The sequence below is a fragment of the Gambusia affinis genome, linkage group LG09, assembly GCF_019740435.1.
Source record: "Gambusia affinis linkage group LG09, SWU_Gaff_1.0, whole genome shotgun sequence".
Taxonomy (NCBI): Eukaryota; Metazoa; Chordata; class Actinopteri; order Cyprinodontiformes; family Poeciliidae; genus Gambusia; species Gambusia affinis.
Genome location: NC_057876.1, coordinates 12,664,906 through 12,677,074, shown reverse-complemented (window position 1 = coordinate 12,677,074; position 12,169 = coordinate 12,664,906). Strand labels below are relative to the sequence as shown.

Here is a 12,169-nt window from a genome sequence, read left to right as displayed (position 1 = left end):
TGGTTCGATTAGTCAAAACCACTGAGTTGCAAACATTGACTTTCCGCCTCTGGTCTCGCCTGCAGGGACATGATGGGCTTCCAATACCAGGCTGCTTGCATAAGGTGAGCGTTTGAATTTTCATTTTTAATCATTTATGCAGTTCTGAGTCGTCACCTTTGAGCTCGTTAAAGGTGCAGTTAGGGAGTAGAAGCACAGTCAAAGTATACGCAAATGACTTTTCAACTGATTTTACACACACTGACTCTAATTTAAAACAGAGACAATTTGTAAGTATATTAATCCATGCTTTTGAGTTTATAATAATGATAAAGCATGTATACTTTGCTTAATTTGTGTGCAACTTAAAAGCTAATCAGTCTTTGCTATTTTTTGTGTTTGTCTATTTTTTTTTTTTTTTTTTGCAGTGATGACTAACCAGCAGCATGGGACCTGTACATATTGATATGGTATATTTTGCAGCTGTGTACTACCCCAACAACCTCTTTTTCCTCCCTTTTTTTAAAATAAAATCCTATTATATAATATATTGAAAGATAAAGAACAAGGACATTTTTAGCCTTTTTGTAAACTCACAATGCAGTGTGAAAGCAATCATGAACTGGCAGTGGGACTTTTAGCTTGAAGGACAGCCCAAATGACACTGTTGGAGTAGAAGAGTGCCTCGCTAACAAAGTGTGACTGACGTGTGGTAACCACAAGTGGCATAGTGGCTGTAATATGGTGTGTGCAAATCTCACCTATGGATGGATGTTCGAAGGGATGGAATTTTTCTTACGGAGGAGTTTGGAGTCAGTGCTCTCTTGTCCTCTCTCTCTCTGTGTGTTTTCTACAAGGAGGAAATGGTGAGGCAGAAGCTCAAACGTAAGCGTCTCTCTCAGCCCTGAGACAAATGGAGCCCCGGCGGGGAGAGGACACACAAATGGGCAGAGAGAGTGAAACAAAATGGCTTTTACTCAAGAAGAGCTTCATTTCTGATGCCTCTGCGTCACACTCAGATCTTGCATCACAGAGATTCTCCAGGAGGGGGCGACAGAACTCTGCATTTCCACATTCACCTCTGATGGGGGAAAAAAAAACCTGTTGCTGATGATGTTGCGCGGTAGCTTGATAACCAGTTGAAGTTTTCTGGGAGTCACTGACGTCCCTGGCACATAAGGAAGGGAATTACTGTGCAGATAATTTGTTATAATAATATGTCGAATGAGATTGTTGTAAAATATTAGTGCATGGCAGTGTTGTTTAGCACCCTGACAGCATGTGGGACTTCCAGTCAAACCCCAACACGACAGAATATTCATTTTTATTTGCAGTAAGCATTATTTACATATAAAATCCCTTCAAAATAGCATTAAGTAAACTAATGTAAAGCTTACATTTTGTGTGTTGTATTAGTTTTGCATATTGTTTTTATGTTTCTCCAGTTACAGTTTGCATTCCTGTGTATTAGTTTGATTGCCGCGTAAAATTTGAAGGAACCATTTGCAGTATTTTGAATCAATCAGTGTTACCGTGAGAAATAAGCGTCCTCAGCTGATGGCCTTCGAATCATCGAAGATTGCTACTTACAGTATTTTGGACAACAGTAGAAGTTTTTTGCTGCTGACTTAAATGTGTGTTTGTTTGTTTGTTTGGTTATTTTTTATATATTTGTGAATCATCTTTAGCTTTGAATTTAAGAAGAACCAGTACTTAATACTGTCATTTGAAACAGTTATATATGCAATAATTCTTCACTGGTCTCTACTTTGACTGTATCTCAGCGATATGTGTCCCAGAGTTGTTGTTTTTTTGCTGTATGGATTTTTTAATTTGCAACAAAAACTATCTTTGTTATCAGGTGACATTCATTTTGTGTGATATTGTCAACAAATCTTTCTCAGACGGACTCATTTCTTGGTGCTTCAGTACTTTTTTTTTGCAAATCTTTAACATGAACAGTGGCGGTTTTTGAATGCATGGCGCCCATGGCCAGTCCCCCCCTCTGCCACCTCTGACTAATCAAAATCAAGAACATTAAACTTCCTTTTCTGGATAATATACAGTCCTGCAAAAAGCATGTAGAATACTCCTACTTTCAGCAATAAGCAGGGGTGGGGGGAGAACTCTTCATTGACAGTAAATATATAAAAACAATAAACTTATGTATTCCTCAACATACAGAAAACAGGTGCTTATGCCACCCCTTTCTAATGTCTCCCTGGCTAACTACCAATATGGCAGATTTAAAAAAACGCCACTGATCCGCTGTCTTTTAAAACACACATCTGCAGACTTTTCAACAACCTGTTTAAGTCTTGCTTGTTCTGCCTTGTACTTATAGATCATGAAATATGCTGATATGTTTGGAAACATATCAGAAATATAATCAGAATGTGGACAGAACACACAAATATACATTAGTGGAGTTTTGAGTATATTGATATGTGTTATTTGATGTTTTGCCTTCATTTTACATTATACTACACGCAGTATTCTAACACTTACAAATATTTCTGTCTCAGTGTTACTAGAGTTTTAAGGAGAGTTCCCTGAATTGGTTCAGGTTTATTTGGAAGTGGAAATGTTTGAGTGGATTTAAAAGTTGCACTCACTCTTATTAAAATGTCTTTTCTTTGTGTGTGTGTGATGGAATAAAAATGGACCGTGACAAATCGTCAAGGGTGCAAATGATTAAGTTTCATTTATAGAACCAATTCTATAAATTAAGGACATTCACATTTATACAACCAGGTTGTTGCAGTATTTTGTTACATTTTTGCCCCGAACAGATTTGCAAAAAATGAGAGGGCACACAGCATTAAACATGAGCATTTGTGCAGTTGTATTAATCTGAGATATTTGAAAAGTGTGTTGAGTGGAACTTTAAAAGTGTTAATACAGATAAGTAATAGGATCTGTAGTGCTTGTGTATGCAATAATTACTTATTCAAGAGTTTCTTGAATGTGTTTATCATTTCAGTCTGTTCAGATTTTTGACTGGAAGCATAAGATTTATAAATCTTAATTTGAACAAAATCAGATCTGAAAAACTATTCAAGAAAGAGAAGTCCTCCCGTTTTTTTATTTTGTTTTTTTTTTATTCAAGTATTCACCCTTCAGTCCATAAAAAAACCATTATTTTATGTTATGCCAAAATAAGCTGGTGGTTATCTGCTTTATGTTTATTGCTTTCACAGATTCTTCCAGCACTATTTTCTTGGTATAATGAAGTTGATTTGTGATTAAAGTTTTATATTTTATCCAATCTTACCCGTCAGTGTTTGCTTCTCTTTGTGAGCATTGTTGCTTGGTTGTGCATTTGGTTGTAAAGGATTTCAGCTGTTTTTGTAATTACTTGTCCAATTATATGAAAAAAAAACAAAAACCTATGGTCAGTCCAACATGTAGACAGAAATAAAATCAAGTTTTACAATTGTTTTGTCATTTATTCAGAAACATAGCAACAAGAAACACTTTTCATATTTAATAAAATAAATGATGCAAAATCAAGGAAACCGTTATGATCATGAAATCATGAAATATTTCATGATTTCATGCATTCATGCATTCATGCATTGATGAATGCATTCATCAAAAATGCATTTGATGAATGCATTTTTAAATGCATTCATCAAAGTACCTGTACGGTCAGTGTATCTGTTGAAGAAGGCATCAAAACCAAATCAAAACCAATCAAAGGATTCATAAATCCTGAATATCAAGGAGTTTATATATGTGCATTAGAACCACAAAATACTGGGTAGATTACGCATTTAGCACTTATTTGTGAAATGGAGGGAAGAATACACATGGTTTTCTTTTTTACAGATACGAATCTGAAAGACTTGGTGTGTATCTGCATTCAGCACCCATTTACTCCATGTAAATAAATCCAGTGTACACTTCGAACAAGTTTTCTTCTGTAATTACGCTGCATTATCATTACCATTTTGAACAAAAAGCCTCCCCAGAGTGATGCTGCCGTCAATATGTCTCCCAGGGGTATTTAGGGTGAGTTGTAGTGTTAGTTTTCCACCACATACTTAGGTTTTGATTTCAGTTTCCCCTGTCGCTTGGGACAAATATCAAATTGGACTTCTTTTTAACGATGGATTCCTTCCTGCTTTAAACAAGCAATATACTGTATAAGGACCTCTCAACATTTATTCTAATTTAAAATGCCTTCAGATGACACTTGATTGAACTAAATCATCTTTTAATCCCCTGAGTAATCCCAGAGATTCTGAGATATAAATGCTACAGGCGGCAGGACAAGAACTAAAGCTGGTGAATGTAATATAATACTGTTGTTTATTTATACAAACAGCACCCAATATAGTTCTGTTTTTGTAAGTTAGAAAGAAGAGATATAGTAAATTAAATAAGATAACAGAAGACTGTGACAGACTGTGAATGAACATGAAAGGTAATGTGACGATAGAGGTGACTGAACTTGCTATGATACTATAAAAGATGTGAGAGCAAGAGGAGTCAAGTATAGAGCAAAAAAACATAATATTTTCTGTGCTGTTTTTGTTCAGTTATTAGTAACCTGTAATACTGCAGAATGATTCAGATTCTTGCATTTTCTAAAAATAAAATTTAAAAAACACTTAATAATAATGCCCCTAACTGAATTATTTTAAGCTAACAAAGGCATTTCAAAGTGATTTACATCATATAAACATAATACACTAACCAATGACGAAACAATCAATAAACATTACATTTTATCAAAGGCTATCATCAAAGTCATCAAGCAAATATACATAAAATATATTAATTAATTATGAATAAAAAGCAACTCTAAACAAGAGGGGGTCTAGCCTTAATTTAAAAGAACTCTGTTTCAGCAACTTTGCAGTTTTATGGAAGTTTTACACAGATTTTGGCTGTATAAAAATTGATTACTGCTTCTCCGCGTTTGAAATATACAAAACTGTGTTTAGAACCACGCCTTAAAAAGTCCTAAACTATCCATTTTATTCAACTTCAAAACGAGCAAAGACAACATATCCCAGAGTCCTTTGCGGAGTTCTCAACCCCTGATAGCGTTTGCATCCGGGTGCGTTCTTCCTTTTCCTCCGTGCCTAGATGCGATGAGGACTTAGGTTTGCCCGAACCTGTCAAGAATCCGAATCCATCCTTGTGATAGGCACCATCAAACCTCGCCAAAATGACCGAGCAGATGACAGTGAGGGGGACCCTGAAGGGCCACAGTGGATGGGTCACCCAGATCGCCACTACGCCCCAGTACCCCGACATGATTCTGTCGGCGTCCCGAGGTGAGGCTTCCCCCGCCGGCTCCGCCAACATGGCTACAGCTAGCATTGTGCAGTTAGCAACACATTTAACTAATGCTTGATAAAACAATATGAAGACGGAGTGAATTACATGTGACAAGTGAACAGTAAAGACAGCACTGTAAAGATTTAATATTTGTTAACACTCAGTATTTTTCAAATGAAGGGGCGATAAGGTTCCATGTTGGTTAGCATATGCTATGTGGCGTCACATATTGAACAACTTAAATTACCTTTTCAGTACTTTTAATACTTAGTATTTCAAAAGACTGAAGATGCTTACATGCATATAAACTCACCACAACTGTTGAATAGATGTTTGTATCTTACAGCATTTCTTGTTGCCGGCCCCGTAAGAGCTAGTAAACCATGCTAGCTCAGCAAATGTGTTCAGGTACTGAGAGATCACCCATGAGTGAAGATTCTCGTGTGTTTATTTTGTTTCCCAGACAAATCTATCATCATGTGGAAACTGACCCGTGATGAGACCAACTATGGCATCCCCCAGCGCTCCCTGAGGGGTCACTCTCACTTCGTGAGTGATGTTGTCATCTCCTCAGATGGCCAGTTTGCTCTCTCAGGAGCCTGGGACGGGACCCTGCGCCTGTGGGACCTTACCACGTAAGTTCTCATCCACCTGCACCCCAGGGGTCCAAATCCAGTCTGCAGTAGTCGGTGTCCTGCATGATTTCCACACGTTCCTCCAGTTTAACACGCCTGAATCAAGTGACTGATTTACTAGCAGGTCTCTGCAGATGGTAACACAAGGACCCTGGCTGATGAGCACTTTAGTTTGACACGTTTGACCTAGATCTTTGATTATTGCTTTTTAAATGTGGGAGACCATGGATTTTCTGTAACTTATGTCCACAGATGCATTAATTTAATTCAATGTAGGGAGACAAATGCTATTTGATTAATAAATATTCTCCTTGTATATTATAACAAAACAGAAATATGTGTATCACCGATAGAGAGGTTCTGTATTCCTCTGTTAGAACTCACTAAGCTTAGGAAACTAGAATTGAGAACAGTTAAAGGCCTTTGTCCTTATCCTACCCAAGCACGAGCTTGAAGTACAGTGTTTATGAACCAGTTGAAACTTAAAAATATGGTGAATTATAGAAAATGTTTCAGTGCATCTGCATTTGTCGTCAAATCAAGTTGCAGTGATCTAAAAAAATGTCTGGCATTCAACTTTCTAATCTCTTTTCTTTTGTTTTCTAAGATTTGTAAGTTGTACTAGATTGACTATATGTAATGAATGCTTATTGTTTATCATTTGAATTAGTTTATGGGTGGTGGGGGAAAAAAAGAAATTGTTCACAAGAAAAATGCTTGACTTTCTAGTGTAGCCTTTTAAAATAAAACTACTTTTGGGATTTTGAGAGACAAGTGACCTTTTTTTTATTATTATTATTACAAGTTGATGGATGTCTTGAATTGTGAAACGATTCATCATGATCTGCTGTGCTCCTCTCTTAAGTGGCGCCACCACCCGCCAGTTTGTTGGACACAACAAGGATGTTTTGAGCGTGGCGTTCTCCGCTGATAACCGCCAGATTGTGTCTGGCTCTCGGGACAAGACCATCAAGCTGTGGAACACGCTTGGAGTCTGCAAGTACACCATCCAGGTGAGCGACTAGCTGATGTTATGGGTAGCGAAAAGCTTTAGTAGAATTTGCATGAACTGATGTTTAACTAAACATATTATCAACTTGGAATAGTCAGCAGAAACCTCACATGGAAGTAGATTTTTTTATTATTATATTATTTTGAATGTTAGATGTGTGCTGAGGATTTTTTAAATATTTTGCAGGATGAAGGCCACACTGAGTGGGTGTCTTGTGTTCGCTTCTCCCCCAATAGCAGCAACCCCATTATCGTCTCCTGCGGCTGGGACAAGATGGTCAAGGTGGGTGGATTTATCTGAAGATTCTCTTCTGCTTGTGGCACATTTGCTCAGTGATTTAAAACATTTTGCATGTATTATCCTACATACTCTCTGAGGAGATCGTTAAGTTAATGAGAGCAGAAAACTCAAGCTACTTCAGATGTTTTTGTCATTGTGAACGAGCTGATCGATGTCCTCACCCCATTAGGTGTGGAACCTGGCCAACTGCAAGCTGAAGACCAACCACATCGGCCACACCGGCTACCTGAACACAGTGACCGTCTCTCCCGATGGCTCCCTGTGTGCATCTGGTGGAAAGGTAACCTGCCTTTACTTGTAGATCATCAGATGGTTTACTGTGTTCATTCTGATCTGAAAATCAAACTAAGCTTTCAGGTTTGCTGTGATGGAAAACTATACATGCATCTGTTAAATAGTGATGATACCAGAGGCTGTTTCTGAGCGACGGTGAAACCTGTGGATGTTAAGAGTGATGAAGGTCATGTGGAGTTGGTGGGAATCTGTCATTGAAGTGTGGCTTCTGTGCTCAGGACGGTCAGGCCATGCTGTGGGACCTGAATGAGGGCAAACACCTCTACACACTGGATAGCGGTGACATCATCAACGCCCTGTGCTTCAGCCCCAACCGTTACTGGCTCTGTGCCGCCACTGGCCCCAGCATTAAGATCTGGGTGAGTTCTCGTCATAAACGTGTCCCGATTAGAATAGGCGGTGATGAAACTTCTACATGCTAGCTGCATTTAATGATGAAATCAGAGGCTGTTTCTGAGCTTTGATCTAAAAGAGTTTTATTCTATAAGAGTATGTGGTGCGTTCCCACTGATCCAAGTCTCCCTTGTGGTTCTTGTTCTCTTGCAGGATCTGGAAGGCAAGATCATTGTGGATGAGCTGAGACAGGAAGTGATCAGCACAAACAGCAAGGCTGAGCCTCCCCAGTGTACTTCTTTGGCTTGGTCTGCTGATGGACAGGTATTTGATTCTCAGCTCTTCAGGCACTTTACAGGCAGATTAACTGTAAATTTGCTGTTGTAATCTTGTGGCCCCGGTGATTATACCCATTCACTTTTCATTCTGATGTTCACTGCTGACAGTCCTGCAAATATGAGGGGAGCTAGGGAAAAGAAAACTGTTATCTAACAAGCTGTTCTTATATAGAGAGTTAACTTTCTCACTCTTTTATTTCCCCACAGACCCTGTTTGCTGGCTACACTGATAACCTGATCAGAGTGTGGCAGGTCACTATTGGAACACGATAAGAACCCTTTGCAGAAGCAACTTTGAATAAAAAGACTGTTTAAGAAAATATGTGCTGGTCTCAACGTTTTGTTTGTAAATGTACATTTTAGTACAGAAATAGAGCTGCACAAACTGGAAAATACAACATTATTGTACCACTTGGCCTGACCATCGGAACTGGTTAGCATTAAAGGAACATTAAAAACAATCCATCCAGTTTGTCAATAAAGATTGGCTAGTGATATCTGAAAGTATGGGACATGCAAGACCTCCTCCCACCAGTGGTGGCCCTTTGCATCACTTTGTCATACTTGTTCTCAAACCCTGACTGACATTGAGGTAAATGAGAAGCAAATTAGCTGCAATGTAGAATAAATTAAAGAACAAAACCAAGTGGATCTATAATTTATGTTCTAAATCAGGATGTTATCAATAAGAAATAAAGTTTTTTGAATTTTTATGTTCAGACCTTATTGGAGCTTATGTGTGTATTGAAATGTAATATAAACTTTCTGTGATGGTAAAAAGCTAGTAATGTGTAAGGTTGGTAAAGAGACCTGCCAACTTTCCAAATTTTGATTCAATTTTCAATGATTGTGTTATTTAAAAAAAAAAAAATATTGAACAGCAGCGTCAGAGAGCAATAACATTTTGTTTCTCCTTTTTCGAGACAAATTTAAATCACCTGTCCACCAAAGATTAGAATTTTTCCAGAATCCTTGAACACTGGGTGTAGGGAGGTTTAAAACTGTATGACTATTGTATATTTCAACTTGTACATTTACTTGCAAGGTAAGAAAAACGTCTTTCTAAAAAGGCATGGACTGTCCTACATGGTGTGCCGTAGTTGTCTGGTATCATAGCAACCCACACAACCCAGAAAGTAATCAAGCAACCGAATAAATTCGGCTGCTATTTCTTTTTGCTGTGTCTGCTTCTGCAGTTATTTAGGTACAAATCTTAGTTCATGTGGAATTATTCACAGACTTTGTGTTAAACGTGTATTTTCTGTTTGAACGCAGCAGAGGTTGTATGTTCGCGTCAGCTCGCAGAGGAAAATGGACGACATTTCACAACGTATTTATGTTGAAAGAACACTGGCGATCATCAAACCTGATGCAGTTCATAAATCCGAGGAGATCGAGAAAATCATCCTGAAGGCAGGTTTTTTGATCCTTCAGGTTAGTAGAAATATCAAAGATTTAGGATGTTTGTGGGTAGGATTTTAATCCCAGATTAAAAGAGAATCATCTATTTTAGTGTTTCTCTGGATTTGATCCTGATACCCTTTGTCCACTAGAGGGCAATGGTGACCAATATTTTTAAACTAGTTCAACGGACGGCCACTTGGGGTTGTAAAATAGACACAGTGTGCTTAATTGTTCCTAGAAATGATTCAGATATGATCAGTTATGTTAAATATAAATGTACAAGGAAAGGATGTGCCAGGATGTGTTGTTTTTCAGGCTGTTTCTTGGTCCACAACATAGTCTTCCCTCAATTGGACAGGTTTGAAAAACCTCCAAAAGAAGGTGCCTGGGAGGCGTCCAGTCAAAAATGACAGTAAATAAATCCATCATGATAAATACAGGAGCATTGACATTTGAAAAAATATAATTTCAAATTGCAATATTACTATAATATTACATATTTTAATTATTATTAATATACCAAGTTGAACTTAAGATTTTTCCTTGTTGTTTTCAATTAATTATGTTAAAAAAATTAGGTATTTATTTTTATTAGTTGTGACCTAAAATGTAACCTCCAGCATGTTTATTACTCTCTTTAGTTTCTGCCCAAGCTTAATATTTATATAAAACCAATGTAGAGAAATGTGGAGCTTTGAAATATGTGGTTAATGACATTTTAAAGAATTGTACATGTTCACAGATGAAATTCCTTTCAGATAAGGAAACCCATTACACTTTGCAAGTGACTGTAGACTTTTCTACTTGAATGTTGTTGGGTTTTTTTCCCTTTCAACATAATAAAAGAAGAAACATTTAAGAGGAAAGCTGATAGCCAAGCAGAAAACATTAAATCAATCAGAATTGTGTAGGAAAAAAAATACTTACCCTAATTCAATTGAATATATCAAATAAATTAAAGAAATAGTAAAAGAAACGTCTCATCGGTCTAAATGGTCTAACCCTAACCCATCAGTTTCATAAAGTTGAGAACAAACCATAACCACGTGTCTTGCTGAACTGTCTGGAAATGAATTTTCCCTGTGATAGAAGCGCAGGCTGCTGCTGAGTCCTGAGCAATGCAGTGAGTTTTACGCACACCAGTACGGAAAGCTCTTCTTTCCCAGCCTGACGGCCTTCATGAGCTCCGGCCCCATTGTTGTCATGACGCTGGCTCGTCAAAACGCCGTCGCTCACTGGAAAGCCATGATGGGCCCTGACAACTTCTCCATAGCCAAAGAATCGCATCCAGACAGGTCAGTCTCCAATAATTCTAGTGTAAATAAATAATGTAAATTCTTTAGAAGAACAGTGTTGTTTGAGGTTAATTTATTATACTCTAGTTTTCCTGACTAATTTCGACATCACATAGTCAATGAAAATACTTTTTTTGTCCAGCATTGTCTGAATGCTGTGAAGATCTGTTGACTTTCCTTTAGCCTAATGCTTTTTACTTTTGACTCTATGTGCTGCCGGTGTTTTAAAGTCTTACTGTCTCTTTCTCTCCAGCCTTCGAGCAACATACGGAACTTCTGACCTAAAGAACGCTCTTCATGGCAGCGACACGTTCTTAACAGCAGTGAGGGAGATTAGATTTATGTTTCCCAACAGTACGTAATTTGCTCTGTCATAATTACTGTTGCTCATAAACATATGAAGTGCTGATCTCCTTGTGATTTCTCTCTGCAGCTGTAATTGAGCCCTTTCAGTCTAAAGAAAAAACTGAAGAGTACTTGAGCATGAATGTAATCCCCGTTCTCATACGTGGACTCACTGAGCTCTGTAAGGAAAAGCCTCTCCACCCCTGCGTAAGTCATGATGCTCAGTGTGTGGAAAACCTTATATATTAGAAGTACAATGTTGTGAGCTTGTGCATCTTTTCTCTTCTCGTTAGATTTGGCTTGCTGATTGGCTACTGAATAATGATCCAAGCCAACCTCAAATAAATGATGGAGACATTCTGGAAGGTGAAAAGTGACAGCCAGGAAGCATGATTGCTATTTTTCCTTTTGTTTGTTTTTGGCAAATTTATGTGTTCAGTATCATATATGTAAATATAAGGATACTTGTAAAGAGCTTTGTTGATTTTCTCTTATAGATCAAAGAATTCTTCAAGCGTGTTGATATTAGTGATTAAGCAGTGTGTTTTAACTCCACATCTAAAACAATATTGTAAAATTAAATAGATAAAACATTGCAACATATTTTCAACTGACATGGTTTTGCAATAACTGTTTTTATAATTATTTCCAAAGCCTTAAAATTACAATAAATTTAACTGACTAATCTCACTAAAACTAAAAAAAGATTTTCATCAAAACTCTATGATTAAAACTAATTAATATGTTCTGTCAAAATCAGCACTGATCCAGACATGGCTGTTCGTATCAGAGAAGGGACAGCCAATCCAAATAAATTCTTCTTTTATTTTGCTGAAATGCCTTAAGATGACATGTTTAGAAAATTGATATTACATAAATAAACTATGTTGTATTAGAAGGAAAACTAACCACCCGGAAACATGATGGTTTCACAATTATGCC

At 37.5% G+C, this 12,169-nt stretch overlaps 3 protein-coding genes across 12 annotated transcripts in view; all 3 read left to right on the top strand.

Annotated features, from left to right (window-relative positions):
• LOC122837411 (collagen alpha-1(XXIII) chain-like) overlaps positions 1 to 3,415 on the top strand; it is a 146,940-nt gene extending 143,525 nt beyond the window's left edge. For 5 of the 9 annotated variants that reach the window (XM_044127761.1, XM_044127757.1, XM_044127759.1 and 2 more), the window contains 3 exons: positions 66 to 104; positions 261 to 269; positions 837 to 3,415. In XM_044127761.1, the coding sequence (XP_043983696.1) occupies positions 66 to 104; positions 261 to 269; positions 837 to 887 (99 nt within the window). In that variant the 3' untranslated portion in view covers positions 888 to 3,415. Of the gene's footprint in view, positions 1 to 65; positions 105 to 260; positions 270 to 407 lie in introns of all 9 variants that reach the window. The other 4 variants (XM_044127758.1, XM_044127765.1, XM_044127762.1 and 1 more) reach the window with 2 other exon arrangements.
• Positions 3,416 to 5,007: 1,592 nt separating this feature from the next.
• rack1 (receptor for activated C kinase 1) lies at positions 5,008 to 8,505 on the top strand. The gene is made up of 8 exons (XM_044127756.1): positions 5,008 to 5,267; positions 5,735 to 5,906; positions 6,772 to 6,919; positions 7,105 to 7,200; positions 7,388 to 7,498; positions 7,731 to 7,871; positions 8,059 to 8,169; positions 8,391 to 8,505. Exons 1-8 carry the CDS (start codon positions 5,159 to 5,161, stop codon positions 8,454 to 8,456), a joined length of 954 nt encoding a protein of 317 aa, XP_043983691.1. The 5' UTR covers positions 5,008 to 5,158; the 3' UTR covers positions 8,457 to 8,505.
• A 780-nt stretch (positions 8,506 to 9,285) lies between these two features.
• On the top strand, positions 9,286 to 11,702 carry nme5 (NME/NM23 family member 5). Of its 2 annotated transcripts, none has more exons than XM_044127754.1 (6): positions 9,286 to 9,387; positions 9,462 to 9,617; positions 10,677 to 10,882; positions 11,136 to 11,236; positions 11,316 to 11,434; positions 11,521 to 11,702. In XM_044127754.1, exons 2-6 carry the CDS (start codon positions 9,495 to 9,497, stop codon positions 11,602 to 11,604), a joined length of 633 nt encoding a protein of 210 aa, XP_043983689.1. In that variant the 5' UTR covers positions 9,286 to 9,387; positions 9,462 to 9,494; the 3' UTR covers positions 11,605 to 11,702. The 2 variants fall into 2 exon arrangements, with proteins under 2 accessions (XP_043983689.1, XP_043983690.1); XM_044127755.1 differs by having other exon boundaries at positions 9,459 to 9,617.
• Positions 11,703 to 12,169: the final 467 nt, after the last annotated feature.

Bases quoted from the DNA above. Each gene is read 5' to 3' on its own strand.
- rack1 (XM_044127756.1), top strand. From the start codon at position 5,159: ATGACCGAGCAGATGACAGTGAGGGGGACCCTGAAGGGCCACAGTGGA. The intron at 5,907-6,771 runs GTAAGTTCTCAT...TCCTCTCTTAAG, and splicing joins CGCCTGTGGGACCTTACCAC to TGGCGCCACCACCCGCCAGT. The intron at 6,920-7,104 runs GTGAGCGACTAG...AATATTTTGCAG, and splicing joins TCTGCAAGTACACCATCCAG to GATGAAGGCCACACTGAGTG.
- nme5 (XM_044127754.1), top strand. From the start codon at position 9,495: ATGGACGACATTTCACAACGTATTTATGTTGAAAGAACACTGGCGATC. The intron at 9,618-10,676 runs GTTAGTAGAAAT...TCCCTGTGATAG, and splicing joins CAGGTTTTTTGATCCTTCAG to AAGCGCAGGCTGCTGCTGAG. The intron at 10,883-11,135 runs GTCAGTCTCCAA...CTTTCTCTCCAG, and splicing joins AAAGAATCGCATCCAGACAG to CCTTCGAGCAACATACGGAA.